The following is a 19,802-nucleotide window of genomic DNA, read 5'->3' on the forward strand; positions in this document are numbered from 1 at the left end:
CCACTTCTGGGCGCAAGAAAAAAGCACTGACTGACTGGTGGGACCACATCATTATGCAAACTTAGGGTAATGAGCAGTGGCTGCAGAACTTCTGACTGCGCAAGGCCACATTCGTGGATCTGAGTGCCAAGCTCATCCCATCCCTGCAGCGCAGAGACACCAAAATGAGAGCTGTACTGACAGTGGAGAAGTGAGTGGTGATCGCGTTGTGGAAACTTGCAACACCAGATCAGAGAGGAATCATTTTGGAGCTGGAAAATCCACTGTGGAGGCTGTTGTAATGCAAGGGCCACTAATTGTCTTCTGCTACACAGACTATGCTTCTCTGCAACGTGCAGGACATAAAGGATGGATTTGAAGCAGTTGGCTTCCCAAACTACGGTGGAGTGATCGAAGGCATGCACGTCCTTATTTTGGCACTAGCCCTCTTTGCCACAGAGCATATCAACAGAAAGGGCTACTTTTCTATGGTTATGCAAGCGTTGGTGGATCACTGGGGATGCTTCACTGACATCAGTGGTGGCTGGTCAGGGAAGATGCATGATGCTCGCATCTTTAAGAACATAGGACTATTCAGAAAGCTGCAAGCAAGGAGTTTCTTTCCCAAGTAGTGGATTATCATTAGTGGGGTTGAAATGCCAATAGTGATCCCGGGAGACCCAGCCTACCCCTTGCTCTCTTGGCTCATGAAGCCATGCACAAGCCACCTTGGCAGCAGCAAAGAATGATTCAACTACCAGATCAGCAGGTGCAGAATGGCAGTTGAATGTGCGTTTGGTAGATTTAAGGATTGATGCCATAGTGTACTCACAAGATTGGATCTCTATGAGAAAAATGTCCCAAAAGGAATAGCTGCCTGCTGCATCCTGCATAATGTCTGTGAGGCAAAGGAGGAAATGTTGCCACCAAGGAGGAGGGGAGAGGTGGAGTGGCTGTCTGCTGAGTCTTAACAGCCAGACACCAGGGCTATTAGAAGAGCTCAACACGGGGCTATCCGGCTCAAGAAGGGTCTGAAGGAGCGCTTTAACAGTGAGCCATAGTAAGACATTGTGATGGACTGCGCTCTACCTGGCTGTGCTCTTTCAGGGCCTATTAGGAATTGTGTGGTGCTTTGTGTATGTGTGTGACTATAACACTGTCAATGCACCTATTAATGTTGTGGTTCTTGCTGTACATTTATGATTATCACACTTTGTCACTGATCTTATGAGTTGTGTCACACTGTACAATAACAGTTGGGTGCTTTCAGAACTGTTAGACATTCTACAGCATATGTTAGGAATTAATAAAGATGAATTATTTTCCAAAAACAGAATTTAATTGAGTAACAAAACCAGTGCAAAAAAAAACCCTGTGCAATTTAAAAGGAAATACATTCAAAATGTAATAAATTAATAGAACAGAATGGCCCAGATTCCCGGCACCACGTTTGCGGTCTCCACCAACGTGGCATGGATCACCCGATTCAAGGCACCAGTCTCCGTATTCCTGGCACGGTAACACCTCCCACCAGCAAACGCCCTGGCGCAGGTCCCCATCCCCTAGACAGCCCTCAACACTTTGGTGTCCGCCAGTGCAGGACCGCTCGGCACCGGTCCTTGGTGCCGTTCCTGGGAAAGGCATTGGTCGTCATCTTCCAGGCATCAGTCCCCCACACCGAAAAATGAGCCGCCACATGCAAGACTCCACAGCCCCACCCTGGGCCCCGGAAGGTGATTGGTCTGAGTTGGAGTGGGAGTTTAGCCCCTCGCCAAGGAAGCACCGATCACCTTCAGCTCTGGAGACCAGCACAGCACCTGTGGTGGCTGCATCGCAGATGGGCCACTGGCCTGCCCAATGGCCTTGTTGGAACCCATGGGGCGTGCCTATGATGCGGGTTCCTTATTCACATTACTCCTCTCCTCCCTAGCTGCTTTGGACAAGCGACTCCCTGCACCATTGGTAGTGGGCTCGGAACACAGCACAGACTCCATCATGGGATTGAAAGAGCAGGTGGCAATGCCGAGGGAGCCATGCCCAGTGGGGGAAAGTGCCACAGCCTCTCCCCCAATGTTGCCTTCGTCCTCTTTGTCACCAGACAAGGCGGTGGCAGGCCCCTCCCACGCTAACCCTCCCGATGACTTTAAGAAGTGCCAGGCCCTGCTCAAGAGGGTGGCTTCCAACCTGAAACTGGAGGCTGAGGAGCTGGCAAAGCAGTTGCTGGTCCATGAAGGGGTTCTCAAGACTGCTAAGACAAACCCCCTCATCCATTCTGCCCACCTCCAAGTGGGCAGAAAAGAAATATTATGTCCCTGCTATGGGGTTTGAATACCTTTATACACACCTGCCCCCTGGGTTGCTGGTTGTATCTGCGGCCAACGAAAGGGACAGGCAAGGTCAGGCGAGCGCCACGCCTAAGAATAAGGATGCCAATAGACTGGACCCCTTTGGAAGGAAAATGTATTCAGTGGCCAGTCTCCATTTCCGGGTGTCCAACCACCAGGCCTTTTTGGGGAGGTATAACTTCAATCTGTGGGACTCCCTCAACAAGTTTAAGGAGTATCGCTGCAGGACCTTGGCCAGGAGTTTGCCATGATCTGGGAAGAGGGCAAGGCGGTGGCAAGGGGCTCCCTCCAGATAGCCTGGGATACTGCCGATTCAGCTGCCAGAATCGTTGCCTTGCCTGTGGTAATGAGGTGCGGCTCTTGGCTACAATCATTGGGTCTGTCCTAAGAAATTCAGTCCTCCATCCAGGACCTTCCGTTTGAAGGCACTGGGCTCTTCTCGGAGCTGATGGATGCGAGGCTGCATGGATTCAAAGACTCCCAAGCCACTCTGTGCTTGCTGGGTCTCCACATGCTGCAGACGGTGAGAAAACAGTTCCGGTCCAATGGGCCACCTAGGTCCTGGGATTCTTCTAAACAAAGTGCCTACAGGAGGAAGGAAGAAGACAGAGTTTAAACGCCATCACCCACTTCCTCTCACTCACCCGCACATCCCGACCCTGCGAAACACCACTGGGGCCAGAGGCAGGCGTTTTGATGGTGTGCTAGAGGTCAGCGCCACAGTCAGATCCCAGGATCCACTTTCCTATCATTTCCTCTACTACCTGTGCCCCTTCCAGTCGACATGGTCACGAGTAACCTCAGACCATTGGGTGCTTAATATAATATCCTTGGGCTACACCCTGCAGTTCTCGGTCGCCTCCTCCCCACCACCACCTTCCCCATCCCTCTTCAGGGCCCCTTTTCACAAGCAACTCCTTGTTCAGGAGGTAGAGAACCTCCTACAGTTGAGGGCAGTAGAGAAGGTCCCTTGAGAAATGAGGGGGAAAGGGTTCTATTCCCAAAAGCGAAAGGGGGCCCAAGACCTATTCTGGACCTGTGACACCCCAATAAATATCTCAAGAAGTTGAAATTTCGCATGGTCTCCCTAGCCTCCATCATTTCCTCCCTGGATCCAGGAGACTGGTACACTGCCCTCAACTTTAAGGATGCATACTTTCATATCTCCATCTTCCAAGCAGAGATGATTCCACCATTTTGTGGTGGGCCGACGCCATTTCCAATTCACACCACTACCCTTCGGACTCTAATCGGCCCCAAGAGTATTTACAAAGTGTATGGCGCCACTAGCCACTTACCTGAGGTGTTGAGGGGTTCGGGTCTATCCGTACCTCGATGATTAGCTCATCAAGGGATGATCTTGGGTGCAAAGGAGCCTCGATCTCGTAAGCTCCACCTGTCACGATCTGGGTCTGTTAATAAATGAAAAGAAATCAATCCTGACACCAGTGCAATGGATAGAGTTCATAGGAGTGGTACTCGATTCCGTGCAGGTCAGAGCCTTCCTCCCGGAGGCCTGTTTCCAAGCTATGTCCGACCTGATCTCACATGTGAGGGCCCACCCGATCACCACTGCTCTCACATACCTGAGATTGTTAGGCCACATGGCAGCCTGTACTTACATGGTGCGGCATATGCTATTCCACCTCAGACCCCTGCAGGTATGGCTGGCATCAGTCTATGTCCCCAACAGGCATGATCTAGACTGTAGTCAGGATGCCGGACCATATACAGTCATCCCTGGAATGGCGGCTGAATCCCAAATCGGTGTTGAAGGGAATCCCCTTCGCAGCCCCGGCCCCAGCGATGACCCTGGTGATGCCTCAGATTTGGGTTGGGGAGCCCACATGGGCGATCTCCGCATGCAGCGTTGTTGGTCTCGGGATGATCGCTCACTCCACATAAATGTCAGAGAGCTCAGAGTGGTTCACTTGGCCTGTCGCAGTGTTTTATATCAACAAGCAAGGTTATCAGCCCTATGCAAAAAAACTCTCTGGCTGTGGGACTTGTGTGTGCAACATGCCATTCATCTTGTGGCAGCGCACCTTCCAGGGGCCAGGAATGTGTTGGCAAATCACCTCAGCTGGATGTTCTCATCTTGCCACGAGTCACTCCATCTGGAGGTGATCAGTGTGATCTTCCAGAGGTGGGAACTCCATGGGTGGACTTGTTCGCATCCAGGCAGAACAGGAAGTTCCATCTATTCTGCTCGATTCACGGGGTCGACAGAGGCTCCCTGTCCGACACCTTTTTTATCCTGTGGTTGGGGGCTCTACTATGCCTTCCCACCAGGACCATTAATCCAAAGAGTCCTCATGAAGATCAAGCAGGACAAGGCAAAGGTAATCCTGATAGCTCCGGATTGGCATGGCCAACAGTGGTTTGGCATGCTGCTGGACCTCTTGGTGATGGCTCCGCTGCAGCTACCGCTCTCACTGGACCGGCTTTCTCAGAACCCCGGCAGGCTTCTGCACCCGAATCTAGCTGCACTGCACCTGATGCCTTGGCTGCTTCATGGTTGACTGCGGACGAGCAGGTGTGCTCAGCCTGTATCCAACAAGTCACATTGAGCAGCAGAAAGCCCTCCATCAGGGCAACCTACCTGGCCAAATGAAAACGGTTCATGTGTTGGACCTCGGACCAAGGTCTTTGGCCTGAACAGGCCTCACTGCAGTCGATACTGGACTACCTTCTGCACCTCAAGCTCCAGGGCCTGTCTCTTTCGTCGATCAAGGTCCATTTGGCCGCTATTTCAGCCTTCCAACCTCCATTCCAGGGCAGGTCAGTCTTTGCTCACAACATGACTGTCTGTTTTGTAAAAGGTCTGGAGCAGTTCTATACTCAAGTCCTCAATCCCATCCCTCCTTGGGTCCTGAACTTCATACTGTCAAGGTTCCTTCGAGCCGTTGGCCTCTTGTTCCCTTCTTCTGCTCACATGGAAGGTCTCATTTCTGGTGGCGATAACATCAGCCCATAGGGTCTCAGAGATTAGGGTACTTACCTCAGAGCTGCCCTACAAAGTGTTCTACAAGGACAAGGTCCAGCTGTGGCTGCACCCTGCTTTCCTGCCCAAGGTAGTTTCGCAGTTTCATATCAACCAGCACATATACTTACCAATCTTCTTTCCAAAACCTCATAAGTCTGTTGAGGAGCATAGATTACACTCTCTAGACGTCCGAAGGGCACTAGCCTTTTACATTGAAAGGACTAAGCCATTCCGTAAGTCGACGCAGCCATTCGTCGCGGTGGCAGACAGAATGAAGGGCCTCCCTGCGTCTGCCCAAAGAATTTCATCATAGATCACCTCCTGCATCCGTTTTTGCTGTGAACAGGCAAAAGTGCCACCGCTGGCGATTGTAACTGCTCATTCAACCAGGGTGCAAGCCTCATCGGCAGCTTTCCTGGCCCAGGTGCCAATCCAAGATATTTGCAGTACAGTGTAGTGAAGCTGTGTGGCTCCCCGCCACCCCAGAAAGGGAAGAGCCCATCTGGAGGCCAGAGTGGGGGGAGCTCTGAGCCCGCCCCTCAGAGGGTCAGGCGGCGACCCGGAAGTATAAAGACTCGCCCTCAGAGCTCAGTAAGGCCCCAGCCGCCGGAGAGGCCAGACGCCTCCAGCCTAGCCCGGGACTGGGAAAACCCCGCGGCCCAGGGCGGCCGCCAGGACTGGCCGGACCTACCCTGTGCCCACTACCCGGAGGAGTTGCCGGGCCTGCTGCTCGCCCACTACCCCGAGGAACCTATGGTGCTGGACCCCCCAGAAGACAACACCCTGACCCAGGTACTAACTGAGGGGGAGTCTGGAAGTAGCCCGGGGGCAGCCGACCCTAGTCTGGCTGAAGCACTGCCAGAGCCCATGTCAGTGTGTTGCGGCCCGGATCCCCACTGACTAAGCAGTGGGTCTTCTGCCGCTGCTAGGGCCCCGGGCTGGGACGCAGTGGAGTGGGAGGGCCTGCGTCCCCCCCCTGCCACCCAACTCGTGGGTGGCAGTCTCCCCCTCTCCCAGGCCTTTTGGAGGCTTGGGTCTACTGTCACTGCTCAGCCCTGCCTGAGGGCCTGAGCCCTGACACATTGTTGCCCCGCCCTGACCCAGGGCCTGGGCTCCTCACTGTACTGTTACTGCTCAGCCCTGACGCATTGTTGCCCCGCCCTGACCCAGGGCCTGGGCTTACGGTGCGTATTTCAGTTACCGCAAGGGCTGCCGAGGGAGACCCTGCGGACAGACTAATTCCCCAAACATCAGCTGCGGTTAGCTGCGGTGTGGCTCCCTGCTGCCCTGGAGAGGGTCAAGCCCCGGTTAACCCTTGTACAGACCGCTACCTGGTCATCCATCCACATGTTCACATCCCATTACTCACTTTCCCTGCACTGGGCTTGCCTGTGCTCAACTGATGGCAGTGGCAGATTACCACACGGGTCAATGTCCCCTGGGCTCCTGGTAGCAGTTCCCTCTGGGGCAGGCGGCCAGTGGGCAGGACGGCCTGTGCCACAGCAGCACCACCATGTTGGGCGTTGGGCCGCCTCCACCGCGGGCAACCCCAGCATTTCTATCTTCGGGATCCCTGTAGCAGCAGCTGAAACTGGAGACCCGTTGTGGGGCTGAACGGGAGTCAGGGGAAACCTGGAGCGGGGAATCCAGAGTGGAGTCAGGGTGGGGGAGAAAATCCGGAGCCCAGAACATAGCAGTGCCATGGAAGGGAGGAAGGGGCTCCCTGGAGTGCTGGAGCTGAGCCCAGGGCATGGGGAACCGAGGCAGACACAGTACACCAGGGACATGCATGGGGGGAGGAGGAGGAAGCAGGGGTATGGGGCAAGCAGGGGCACAACACCCTCTGGGAGTGGGGCAGGCAATGAAGGGGTCAGTTGAGGGGGGAGCACAGGGTTCCCGGTGGTCACGGCAGTCCCTAGGGGGGTGGAGGCCTGGGAAGGAAGTGACGTCACTTCCGGGACCGACCGTGCCGGGAGCGGGTAGGGGAGGCAGTGCCTCCCCAAACAGGCAGGTGTGGCCCCGCCCACACTCCACCACCACCACCACCACCCCTGGGCCCTGCTTCGGGGGCGCCGCTGGGCTCCAGGGGGCTGGGGCCACACCGCCCGCCTTCCTGGGGCCTGGGAGGCTGCGGTGGCACCACATGCTCTCCCGGCACTCCAGGGCTGGGGAGATTGCAGCGGCGGCACCACGCGCTCCCCCTCCCGGCACTCCAGGGCTCTCCCTCGGGTAGAAGGGGCAGGGCTGGGGGTAGCCTCCCCCAGCCAGCAGTTCACCCACCCTCCATGCGGCACTACCCAATCGCACCAGCCTGCAGGGCCCCCCAAAGTGCAGCCCGGAGCAGTCACCCAGATTCGCCATCTGCTAGGGACAGCTCTGCCAGAGGTGGTGGGAGCACAGGATAGTTTGCTGTGTGGATGGGTAGGAGGTGGGAGCACAGCATCCCCAGTGGGGCTACTCTAGCCCCAGGGCAATGGAGGGAGCACAGAACATGCCCCTCCAAAAAGGGTCAAATTTTTATTCCTGCCGAGCACAGAGTCCATAGTAAAGCTGCATGGCTGGCAGAGAGAGGCTGATGGCTTGTCTCTATTGCCACCCTCGCCCCTTTGCCAATCCCAAATCCTGAGCTTGGTTTACAACTCATGGGATTCAATAAATACAATGTGTGGATTGGTCTGTGAGATTTAAATTCTGCTTTGGTGTGTGCCCCCCAGCAGTCCCTTCCTGCTGGTCCTTGGAGAGGTGATGCTACTTGTTCTCCCCTAACTCGTGGGATTGGGGAGCTGCCATTCTAGCCCCGCTCTTCTCACTGCCTTGGCCCCCTCCCAGCATCAACCTCTCACATTCTCTCTCTCGTCCCCCAGAGGTTCCTGTTCCCCACCACCACCCCCTACACTCACCTGCACTCCCTTCCCCCTCCCATTCCCACTCCTTCTCCCTTGCCCTTCTCAGCTCCCCTTCTGGACCTACATTCTCTTGCATTCTCCTCTGTCTTCTCCCACACCTCAAGCTCCCCATCCCTCCTTTGCTTACCACCTTTCCTCCACATTCCTCAGCACACCCCTCAGTCTTCCTCCTGCTCTGCAGAATCCCTCTGACCCTGCTACATCTTCATATTCCCCAATTCCCTCTCTGACAACCTCCTCCAGCCCCTGCACATCCTCCTCTCTCCCTTCTGAACCCCCATTTGATATGTATTTTTCTTACATAATGTGATAGTAGTATTAAAATATAAATGTAATGGGTACATAAGAGAGATATTTACAGTATATTAAGTGTAGCACATTTTTTCCATTGCTATGCACAGATGATACTGGGACTGGTACGCCAAGTCTGGCTGTAATTAGTTTCCTAAGCTACTCTCAGTTCAATAGATGGTGGTGAAAAGGACATTTGATGGGATACAACTCACAGAATCAAAATAACGTGTAATCTCTTTTAAAGGACAGTGAAACTTTAAGGGCATGCATGGAGTTTTTGTATTCATGCATTTTGATACATTCATGTTTTACTGAGTGTGGGGGCCCAAATATTCCTTGTGCCCATGGCCCCAATAAATCTTAATCCGTTTCTGACTGACGGGACTACAGTGAAGTCTCAAACAGTCCTGGCTCATGGCAGCTGGAACCCCCAGTTGTGTGGTCACCATCCTCCTTATTCTCCTCCTCTTTGCTGTTCATGCCAGGGGCCTGTGACTCGGGCTCCTCAGAGGTATCTACAGTGTCTGAGAGTGGTGCTGGGGTCTCAACCAAGTATGGCATGTAACTCTTTGTAAAAGCAGTAGGTCTGTGGATTGGCACCAGATTGACTGTTAGCATTCCTGGCCTTCTGGTACGCCTGCCACAATTCCTTCGCTTTCACACGGCACTGCTGCTGATCCCTGTCATACCCCTTTTCCTGCATCCCTCATGCAAACTGCTCATAGATGTCCACATTTTTACAGCTGATCAGTAGCTGTACCTCTTCTCCCCACAGTTCCTGAAGATCCAATATTGCACGTCTGCTCCAGGCTGGAGTGCACTGAAGCGTGTAGCTGGCATAGTTGGGCTGGGCAGTTGTACACAATGGTGGAGAGCTACTAGGTGTGCACAACAAGCTGGATAATCAGGGAATGGGAGAGGGGGGACTCCACAATGAGTAACTGCTACAACTAGCAAATTCCTAGGCCACTGTCAGCAGAAGCGCAGAAGTAAGGGTGGCATGGTATATGGTGTATTGCCACAGTTACTTCTGTGCTGCTGCGATGGCTTGTGGTGCCTGGTGTTTGGCCTGCGGCTCAAGGCAGGCTTGTGCTGTCACATGGGGGCTGCATCTTGACACGGCCCACTGCCCTCCTGCAGTCCCTAGCCACTCCTGGCTCACCACGAGCATTTTGACAGGAAGTACTAAGCAGTAATAACAATAATAATACGTGTGTGTGTGTCTCTCACACACACTCTCACACACACACACACACACACACACACACACACACACACACAGAGTCTGGCTCTCACACCTACATACACTCTGATTCTGAGTCCCCCAACACAGATTGTCTCTCACACACAGTCTCACACTCCCCAACACACACACAGTTTCTCTCACACACAGACTGGCTCTCACACCTACATACACTCTGATTCTGAGTCCCCCAACACAGATTGTCTCTCACACACAGTCTCACACTCCCCAACACACACACAGTTTCTCTCACACACAGACTGGCTATCATACCCACATACACTCTGTTTCTATGTGGGTGTGAGAGCCAATGTGTGTGAGAGAGAGAGACTGGGGCGGTGGGGGGGATTGTGAGGGAGACAGTATGTGTGTTGGGGAGTGTGAGACTGTGTGTGTGAGACAATCTGTGTTGGGAGACTGAGAGACAGAGTGTATATGGGTGTGAGAGCCTGTGTGTGTGTATGTTAGGGAAGTTTGAGAGACAGTGAGCACACTGTCACTTTAAGTTCCCCCTTTGCCGCTGCTGGGCCGGGCTCCCCACCCCACCCCACCCCACCCCACTCGTGGAAGTTTCGCTCCTCCTGGCCCCAGCATCCGCCGGAGACCGAGCAGCGCAGGACCGCAGGCAGGAAGGGACTCGGCTCCACTCTGGGCAGCGAGCAGTGGGCCGTGCCACCAGTGACCGGCCCCGGCCGCGACACTCTGGGCTCCCCAGGGCTGGGGCAGAGCCGGAGCCCTCAGCCGGCCGGCTGAGGAATGAGGGAGGGAGGGGGCAGGGGCAAGGAGAAGCCCGCCAGCCCAGCACGGAGGAGGGGCCGGAGAAGAGAGGAGTCCGGCCACAGCCAGCCTTGGGAAGCCCGAGCCTCTTGTGGCACACCTCTGGCTACAGCGCCCTGGGCGTGGGCCCCATTTGCCCAGCACGAAGGCCGGCCCTGGGAGTTGACGTAGCTTAGTCGACTTACCCCGGTGTCTTCACTGCGCTGAGTCGAAGGGAGACCAGTCACCTTATCTTACTCTTCTCGGAGAGGTGGAGTACTGGGGTCGACCGGAGAGCGCTCTGCCATCTATTTTAGCAGGTCTTCATTGGGGGGGAGGGATAGCTCAGTGGTTTGAGCATTGGCCTTCTAAACCCAGGGTTGTGAGTTCAATCCTTGAGGGGGCCATTTAGGGAACTGGGGTAAAAATCTGTCTGGGGATTGGTCCTGCTTTGAGCAGGGGGTTGGACTAGATGACCTCCTGAGGTCCCTTCCAACCCTATGATTCTATGACTAAGAGTGATCACTTTGTGAAAAGCATTTGCCCACAGGCAATGTGGTGTGTTTGTCTTTTATATTTTGTCTTTTATGAAAATATTTGATACAATTTTTCTGATAAAATATAAAAATATGATATGTTTTGTCTTATATGACAATATACAAAATATATATGGATATTTTGTCTTTTATGATAAAATACTTATGCTAAGCAATTGGATCCATCTTGTATTTAGCTGTGACACTCTGAGTAAGTTTCCCAGACCTGAAGAAGAGCTTTGTGTAGCTCGAAAGCGTCTCTCTCTCACCAACAGAAGTTGGTCCAATAAAAGATATTACATCACCCACTTCATCTCTCATTTGGAACATTAAACCAGATAAAATGTACAAAGCACTAATTAAACATATAGTGGGGGGAAACTTGCTTTGGCAAGGGAGTAGGCTAAAATGACCCAGTAGTCTTTTTTGTTTCTAAATCTTTTAGAAAAATTACCGGTAATATAAATATATGTAATATATAATTTTAAAATTAATAAAGTAACTCTTTGCTAAGTGCTACCTTGTATGTGCTCTGGGTGGCACTTGCCTTGGTCTTCAGGTTTTTCTTGCTTCCTATTTAAAATGCACTTAAAGAAGATTTGGGAGGGGGAGCGAAACAAGCTCAGCTGTTGATATAGAAAAGTATGCATGTTGGAATGAGGTACCCACTGAAAGTACCCATTGCTGTCTTTGGTTGGTGTTTGAAGGTGGAGAAATGCCTGTCCCATCAAAGAGCGAACTGGATGAGTTACAGGAGGAAGTGGCAAGGAGGGCGCAGGAACAGGAGCTACTCAGGAAACGGGAAAAGGAACTGGAGGCAGCAATGGGCTTTAACCCCCGTCCCAGCAGGTTCATGGACCTAGATGAGCTGCAGAACCAGGGTAACTCTCACAGACTGGATGTGGCTGACATGGGGGTGGGGGTTATGTAGGTTTGGAGTACTGTGTTGCACATGTGGGAGATGGGGAAAGTGTTTTAGGTCTTTTGATTTTTCCATTAAGAGTCTCTTGCTTTTTCTTCCCCGTGACAATTTTACAATTACTCAATAGCTTTCTCCAGTCTGTGAGACAAAAGACGGTCTCCGAATTTATCAGAAATGTGAGAAACAGGAAGAGAACAGTGAACTTGTAATGCCCAGGAATCTAATTTGAAGAAAAAAATCCCTAATTGTATTCTGCCCAAACACCAAACTCTGCCCATGTGAGACACCAAAATAAGGCTTGATCTACACTTAAAATTTTGGTTGATATAGCTATGGCACTCGGGGGCGGGGGGTGATTTTTTCAAACGCCTAAGTGCCATAGCTATGCTGACCTAACTCCTGGTGTAGCTGCAGCCAGGCTGATGGAAGAATATCATCTCTCAGGAAGGTGGTGTCCCTACAGTGATAGAAAAGCCTTTTCCATTGGTGTAGACCACATCTACACTACAGGGTTATCAGGCATAGCTAGGATGCCATATCTGAGTAACTATAGTTCCTATAGTGTGTGGACATCTCCACTTGCATGAGATCTTTACATTGTTTGTGCTTCTCCATTCTTGCATGGCGATCAACAGTGCAATAGTTATCAATGTTGACCTCTAAATTGTTGTCATAAGGCTTTGGCTAATGACCTCTTGAAATGAATAGGGCAATTTGCAGCTCTTCGATCTATCTTCTCAGACTGTCTACAGAATCATGCAGGCATCCTTACATCAATTATGATTGGTTAATAGTTTTAAGTGTCTGTTCACAACCTTAAGAGTTACTGATTTAACTTTTTTTAAAAAATTAACACTCAGATTCTGGAACACAAGGCTGCAGCCTCCATTAAAAAAATCCACTTCACTGAGTCACTGGGAACAGTCCCAATTCGACCCTGGGTAATGCCCCACTAAGCACATTGTTAGAAACATCTAGCTGTTTAGCATTTCCTTGTTTAAAAAAGCAAAGCATATTAGAAAGGCACTTAACAACAAAGAGTGCTATGCAGTACTTAGGGGTCATAGCCTCTGGCATGATAGCTAAGGAAGCTAGATGGCTCCTAAACCTGCTTTCATCCTGGATGGTTCCCACAATGCTTTATGGCTTCATGGCTTCCTTATGAACAAGACTCCAGAACATTCCTGACCCATTCTCCCTTCCAGTACATGGTTTTACCCATGCAAAGGAGGCCAAGTTCAGAATGCTGGAGTCTGGTCTTCAATTCATTAACCTTAAAGGCCACACGTTTTGACTATGAAGATGCTGCTGTGTTGACTTACTGATCTACCGGACTTCTCCTTCACATTCAGCTCATGCTCATTTAAAAGGTTTCTCTGGAGTTCTTAAAATAAGAAGTGTGTATGGTAGTGAATTGTATATTACCCAGGTCAAGGAGGCTTTATTTTTTGGTTGAATGAAATATTAATTTTTATAATTATCTGTCATCATGATAAAGGGCAAATGAGCAGATTTTTGCTTGAGCTGGTACATTTTCATGAGCAATTTTATAAGCTGTTCTTATAAATGGCACTAGTCCTGTTGTCCTTAGGCCAGAACACCTAGTTTCTCTTGAGCTTGCCTATTTTCTTATGTTTTCAGGGGTTATCACCCTTCTTTTTTTCCCTTTTTTCAAAGTTGTTCAAAAACAATTTGTGGGTCTTTTCTCCCCGTTCTTAGATCCTTCCCCGTGTGTTCTGCTCTTTCTTCTCCTCCTCCTAAAACCACAGGACCATTGGGCTTCAGCTCTCCAACGGCTTCTTACAGTTGTCAATGCGCGCACACAAACTTTGTGCATTTGTGAACAAGAGGCTCTTGTATTCATTTACATTCTGCTGAGTCTGATATGATTTCCCAGGCACCTCTGAATTGTTTCAGGTGGAAAAGGTGTGAGGGAGATAACTGAATAGTTTGGAGGAGATGACGACAAATAATTGCTGGAAAGGGACCTGTAAGCATGTAACACAGTTTGGTCACAGCATGCTGTGACCAATTTATGACATGCATATTGTACCCTATGTTTTTTCTCTGTGCAGCAGTAGTTGCTTTTGACAATTTTTGAAAAATCCACACCCCTGAGCAACATTGTTAAGACGACCTAAGCCCCTGCGTAGACACCGCTAGGTTCATGGAAAAATTCTTTCATCGACCTAGCTACTGCTGCTTAGGGAAGTGGATTATCTATGTCATGGGAGAACCCCTCCTGTCGGCATAGGTAGTGTCTCACTGAAGTGCTACAGCCATGCTGCTGTAGTGTTTTCAGTGTAGACAAGCCTTTGGGCTTGCCATAAAACAAAGGATTCTGTTTCCAAAAATTTTTGAAGTTTCAACATTTGTTTTCATTCCCCTTCAGAACAAAAACTAGACTGAATTTTTTCACAAAACCCAGTCACTCCCCAACGCCCCCTCAGAATAGCCAGTAGCCCAGTGCTCAGGGCATTCAGCTGAGATGGGGGAGACCCAGCTTCATCTCTCTGCTCTGCCTCATTTAGGTCAGGGACTTGAAGCTGGATCCCCACTGTCTCAGGTGAGTTCCCTAACCAGTGGTTATTGGCTATTCTGGGGCGGGGAGCAGATATGTCTCTCTCTGTCACTTTCACCAGAAATTCCATCCTGGACCTGAAAAATCTTCCTGAAAAAATTTGAATCGAAATAGATATGTTTCTGCAACAAGTTTGTTCTGACTAATCAGCACGTTCTGACAGAAAAGCAATTAATCAAAAAATTCCGTTAACAATCACATGAATAAGTCACTTTAAGAGACTAGCCACAGGCAATCTCAACAGCAAAGTAGTAGAAGTAGCACTGATTGGAATTTGGAGATATAATGCCGAAGTTTGCTCTGTTACCTTGGTGTAAATTGGAAGTAACTCAGCCGAAGTCAGTGGATTTACATGGTTATATCAGAGTCCTGCCTACAGTAGAAAGCTTAACATAAGATGTGATTTTTAAACAGACTAAGTTAAACACGGCTCTGTGTTAGACACACTTATTTCAGTTCAAGTGTGGCTTATTTTGGTTTAGGATAAATTAGAATATCAGAGTTGGAAGGGACCTCAGGAGGTCATCTAGTCCAACTTCCTGCTCAAAGCAGGACCAATCCCCAGACAGATTTTTTCCCCCAGATCCCTAAACGGCCCCCTCAAGGATTGAACTCACAACCCTGGGTTTAGCAGACCAATGCTCGAACCACTGAGCTATCCCCCCCACTGAGCTATCCCTCCAATTGATTCTTAATTGATGTAAATAAACTGATCTTTTGCACCAATTCAACAAAATCCATTTAAAATCACATCATATGTTAAAGCAGTGCAACTTTCTGCTGTAGACAAGCCCAGAGAACAGAATTTGGTTGACAGTCTGGTATTTTCTTTCATGCAGTCTTATTTATTTACAAGAAATGTACAAAGTTCTGCTTCTCTGCACACAGGAGGACCAAGAACAAAAGGAGCAGTGTCTTAGCCTACAGTCCCAAGCCTGTTTACCCAAAAACCAGTCCCAAAAGCTCTCTTTCTAGCTTTTTCCAGGGCCACACTGTGCTCATAGGCTATTGCTTGGCTTTCTTGCTTTTTGCCTCTGCCTGTCTCTGTTATGTACACGTGCACATGCACACACACACTTTACCCAAAACAATCTACAGCAAAAGCCCCTCCACTCATCCAGTGTAAAACTCCTGGGTGGGTTTACACTCCTTTTATCTGAGGTGGAGTGCTTATGATTACCTGATCCTGACAGTTATGTTAATTGAAGGGTATGCCTAGTCTCAGAGGTTTGTGACTCATGCAGTCCCCAGTGCCTCTCAACATCATAATACCCTAGGGTGACCAGACGTCCAGATATTTAGTTGTTTGTCCCACATCCCGACCGATGTTTGGTCGGGGTGCCATGTGTCCCGATATTTCGCACTCTATTTTTTTGCTCTGCCAGCGGCATGGCGTTTGTTGTTGTTTTTTTTGCTCTGCCAGCGGCGCCTCCCCCCCCTACCCCCCCCGCCCCATGTGTCCCAATATGTTGTTCCTCTCATCTGGTCACCCTATAATATATTTAAAGAGGAAATGAGAGTCTGGGAAAGGTACAGCCTCTACAGAAGGGCTACTACAAATGACTCCTGTATAGAAGGGTTTTGTACTCACAAATGGGAGGGAGGGTAAAGGAGAAACAAAAAAAGAATGCAAATGAAATGAAGAGTGCTGCCCATTGCAGGGAGGAGTGATGGCTTTGAGAGGTCCTTGCAGGAAGCAGACTCAATCTTTGAAGAGTCGCTGCATCAGGAACAGAAGGGAGATTGTGCTGCAGCTTTTGCTCTCTGTAACGAAGCTATATGTAAGTAACTCTAATTGCCTGAGCTACTGCGCTTTTGACAGTTTACTAATATCACAGAGCAGGACTGTAAAATTTACTGACTAGTCATCTGAAATTCTCAGCTGGGAAAATGGGGAGTGTGCTGGTCCATACTAGTATGCTTGGAGCTATTACCTCCTCTTTCTAAGCACCCTTGTTTCTGGATTTTAGTCCCCTCCAGCACCCTGGCTCCCTCTGGGCTGTTGTCTCTAGTGCAATGGCAATAAGAACACTGGGATGTTAGTTTGTCCCTCTTGCTGCTAAATGGTAGGTGACTCCCTCTCCTGCATTCCTATACCTAGTAAGCAGTTTTCCCAATCAAGAGACCAGTTTGCAAAGGGTTTAAGCCCTAAGCCTGCCAGCACAGCATGTAGGAAAGGAGCATGAGAGAAGATGACTCTCCAGTCACCAACAAGAAAAGGAATGAACTATGCTGTACTTATTCACATCTCAGGAGGAACAGACGGCATCAAGATTTTGAAGGGCTAAATATTGCTGTGAATTATGGGAGTTATGTGCTATTGCATTTTTTTTGTTTTGATATTTTATAATTTAATTGGCTGGCTATCCCACCCCAACCTCCATTCCCCACCTGCTGGTTAGTAAGATTGCAAACAGAGCAGGTAGTACCATGGATTTGCAAAGGCAAAAATATGTTTATAGAAATTGGCTTTTCTGTATTACAAAATGAGGGTCAACATACAGTCCTCATGAAAGCTCTGTTAGTCTGCACCCCATCTGGCCATACCCTGATTTCAAATCCCGACCAGGTTCCCTTGCACATAAAAGCACTATGATATGGGAATAAGGAGTTGTATAGATGGAAGGCTGAGAATGAAATAGCGTTTGTGTGAGGGCTGGAGAAAGACCCACCCCGTGTTAGGGGGAGGAGGGGTTTGGCTAAAAACTAGATTTTTCTTTTGACTCATTTTGATTTAGTTTCAGTTAACCTGTTTGGACACATGGCTAACTTGAATGTGCATTAATTAATGGAAATGAAAGCATCCCTGTAAACTTATCTGTGGCAGCATTTGCATGGTCCATGTTTTATGTTCTTGCTACATCTTTTTTTTTTCTTTTTTCTTTTTTTAGTTTTAGTCTTTTTTTTATGTTTTTTGTTTCTGCTATGTTTTCTTTTGCATTTTAGCTAAACTAAGACTTGCCATGCATGATGCCAGCTCTAGCACTCACAGCAGAGCCCTAGTCGATAAGAAGCTACAAATCAGTATCCGAAAAGCACGGAGCCTCCAGGATCGCATGCAGCAACAGCCATCGCAGCAGCCGCCGCCGCCGCCAACCTGCCACCCACCACAGGGGGGCACCATGACCCAGTCTACAAGGTAGTCCAAGTATATCACAGTAGACCAGTTCTGAGCTGCACCTATCAACAGCATGGTCTGGAAAGAAGTAGTGAACTGTGTGTTCCCCCGGTTACTCAAGATCCTGTAGTGTTCTTCCTCATGGCATGCTCAGATCATACCATGTTATAGGAGAGCGCACTTCAGTGCATCCACGGTCTTAGCTGGCCAAGTTATATGCACCAAGTCAAAACATGGCCTGTAATAGAGGCTTTTAGAAATTAATTCTGACCTGCTGATAGAAAAGACACGTGCATCAAGAGAGAGAATGCAATAGATAAGTGACCTGTTAAAAGGAGAGGTGTGTTTTAAGGTGAAATGAAAAGCTTTAAAAAAGAAAAATTAGCAAATATCTTCAGGGCTCAATTCAGTTAAGCGGTATTATTATAATGAATGCCCTGAAATAACTACCAAGAGGAGGGAGTCACATGTTTCCAGTGCTCTTAACAGTGAAAAATGCATTGAATCTTTTCTTCTAGCCCACCTTTTCTTTGGTGCACTGGTGCAGCTCTTGGAGAAAAAGGTTCATTCATAACCCATCCTTGCCCTGTCACCTTTCTGTTGTTTCCTGACCACTGTTCCTGATGCCACTTCCATTCCGCAACCAGATTCTCTGCCTCCCAGCTGCCTCTAGTCTGACTTAGCAGCCTCTCCAGTTTCCTCCACAGGACACTTTCTTTTCTACTTTTCTCCTCCATTCTGTATACTCCATTTGATTCTCTGCTCCCACATCTTATTCAGCCCATCCTAGTTCCCTATTGTAACACCATTCTACCCTTTTCTGCCTGCCATCCCCTACCACCTCTAGAATCTTCCTTGCCCAGCTTCCTGGCAGCTTCTCCACCTATTTCTTTCCTTCTCCCACTTCCCCCACTACATGCTGTGCGACCAAATACCTAGGTGGAATCTCATGTGAGCGTCCCTTTTTAAAAACACTGCAGGGAGATAAGTGCTGAAATCCATACCTGAAAAGGCTATAATTCAGGGTTCCGTTCTGTTCTTGAAGCTGTTGAATTATGTACAGTGACAGCAGATCCCTGTGCTAATTAGAGGTCCACAATGCCCTCAGTTGTAGGAGAAACACCAAAACCTGACGTTGGACGCTGGCAGTTTAAAAAAAAAAAAAAAAAGCATTTTACCTTTAAACATATCTTTCTATACATCAAACTCAAATATATTGCATAAGTGCCCATCCCTGCTAAAGGAACAGCCCTATCAGAAAAATATTATTTTGTACAGTAAGTTTCTACTGCAGTGAGTCAGTGAGACATGTCTGCTTGTATCTTGATTTTTGTGCCTTTGCTTTGATATACATCAGCATTATAAACAGCACAAAGTCTATTATTACTCAAAGCTAAGATCATACTCCCCCATGAATGCTCAGTTGGATCTTCTGCATGATGGTAGCTTTGATTTCTAGATCTGCATGAGGAGACAAACTGGTAGAATTGAAGTCACACAATAGTCTTTTTTGTCCCTGTAGGAAATAATTATCCTAACTATGCACCAGTGTTTAACTGCACAGCGTTGTCATTCTGCATATCCAGATTAAGGTTAAAGCATTACTCTAACCAACACTAAGTGCGGCTTTAAGCAGCAGATGTAGTTTTCAGTTTGGCAGCTACCTGGGCTATAGCTGTCTATCAGAGTTGTTTCCAGTCCTCTATTTTTATTCATATCGCTGACTCATGTGACTTTCTGGTTGCATATTATAATGCTAATTAATGCAGAAGAAATACAAAGTGACCCAAGGACATGCACGGTTTATATTTTATGCAAGACATGTATGCACGGTTTGTAATGCTTTTAAATGCTTCCTTTAATGTATTGGATAAATAACTCAAAGCTGGGGGGAAAAAAGAGGAGAAGGAAACTGAGGGAGATGTATTGCATTCTATTCTATTCCTTTCCTTCCCAAAGTTATTTCCCATTACTTTAGGAAAGAGAACCTGAGTGGAATGTTGCCTGTTTATGTTAAGATCATAAACATAATGATTCTCTTGTATGGTTTGTAGAAATCTCCCAGAGATGCTGATTTTGGAGGGGAACTTGTAATACTTAATTTAAAATTTATTTTTATTATTTATCTTTATAATG

General features: G+C 48.8%; 1 protein-coding gene across 1 annotated transcript in view; it reads left to right on the forward strand.

Annotated features, from left to right (window-relative positions):
* The window catches only part of USP54 (ubiquitin specific peptidase 54), a 125,323-nt gene that overhangs the window by 90,286 nt on the left and 15,235 nt on the right, over positions 1-19,802 (forward strand). The window contains exons 15-17 of the mRNA XM_065407975.1: positions 11,753-11,926; positions 16,210-16,329; positions 17,495-17,687. Of these exons, the coding sequence (XP_065264047.1) occupies positions 11,753-11,926; positions 16,210-16,329; positions 17,495-17,687 (487 nt within the window). The remainder of the gene's footprint in view (positions 1-11,752; positions 11,927-16,209; positions 16,330-17,494; positions 17,688-19,802) is intronic.

This window comes from Emys orbicularis, chromosome 7, assembly GCF_028017835.1.
Source record: "Emys orbicularis isolate rEmyOrb1 chromosome 7, rEmyOrb1.hap1, whole genome shotgun sequence".
Lineage (NCBI taxonomy): Eukaryota > Metazoa > Chordata > Testudines > Emydidae > Emys > Emys orbicularis.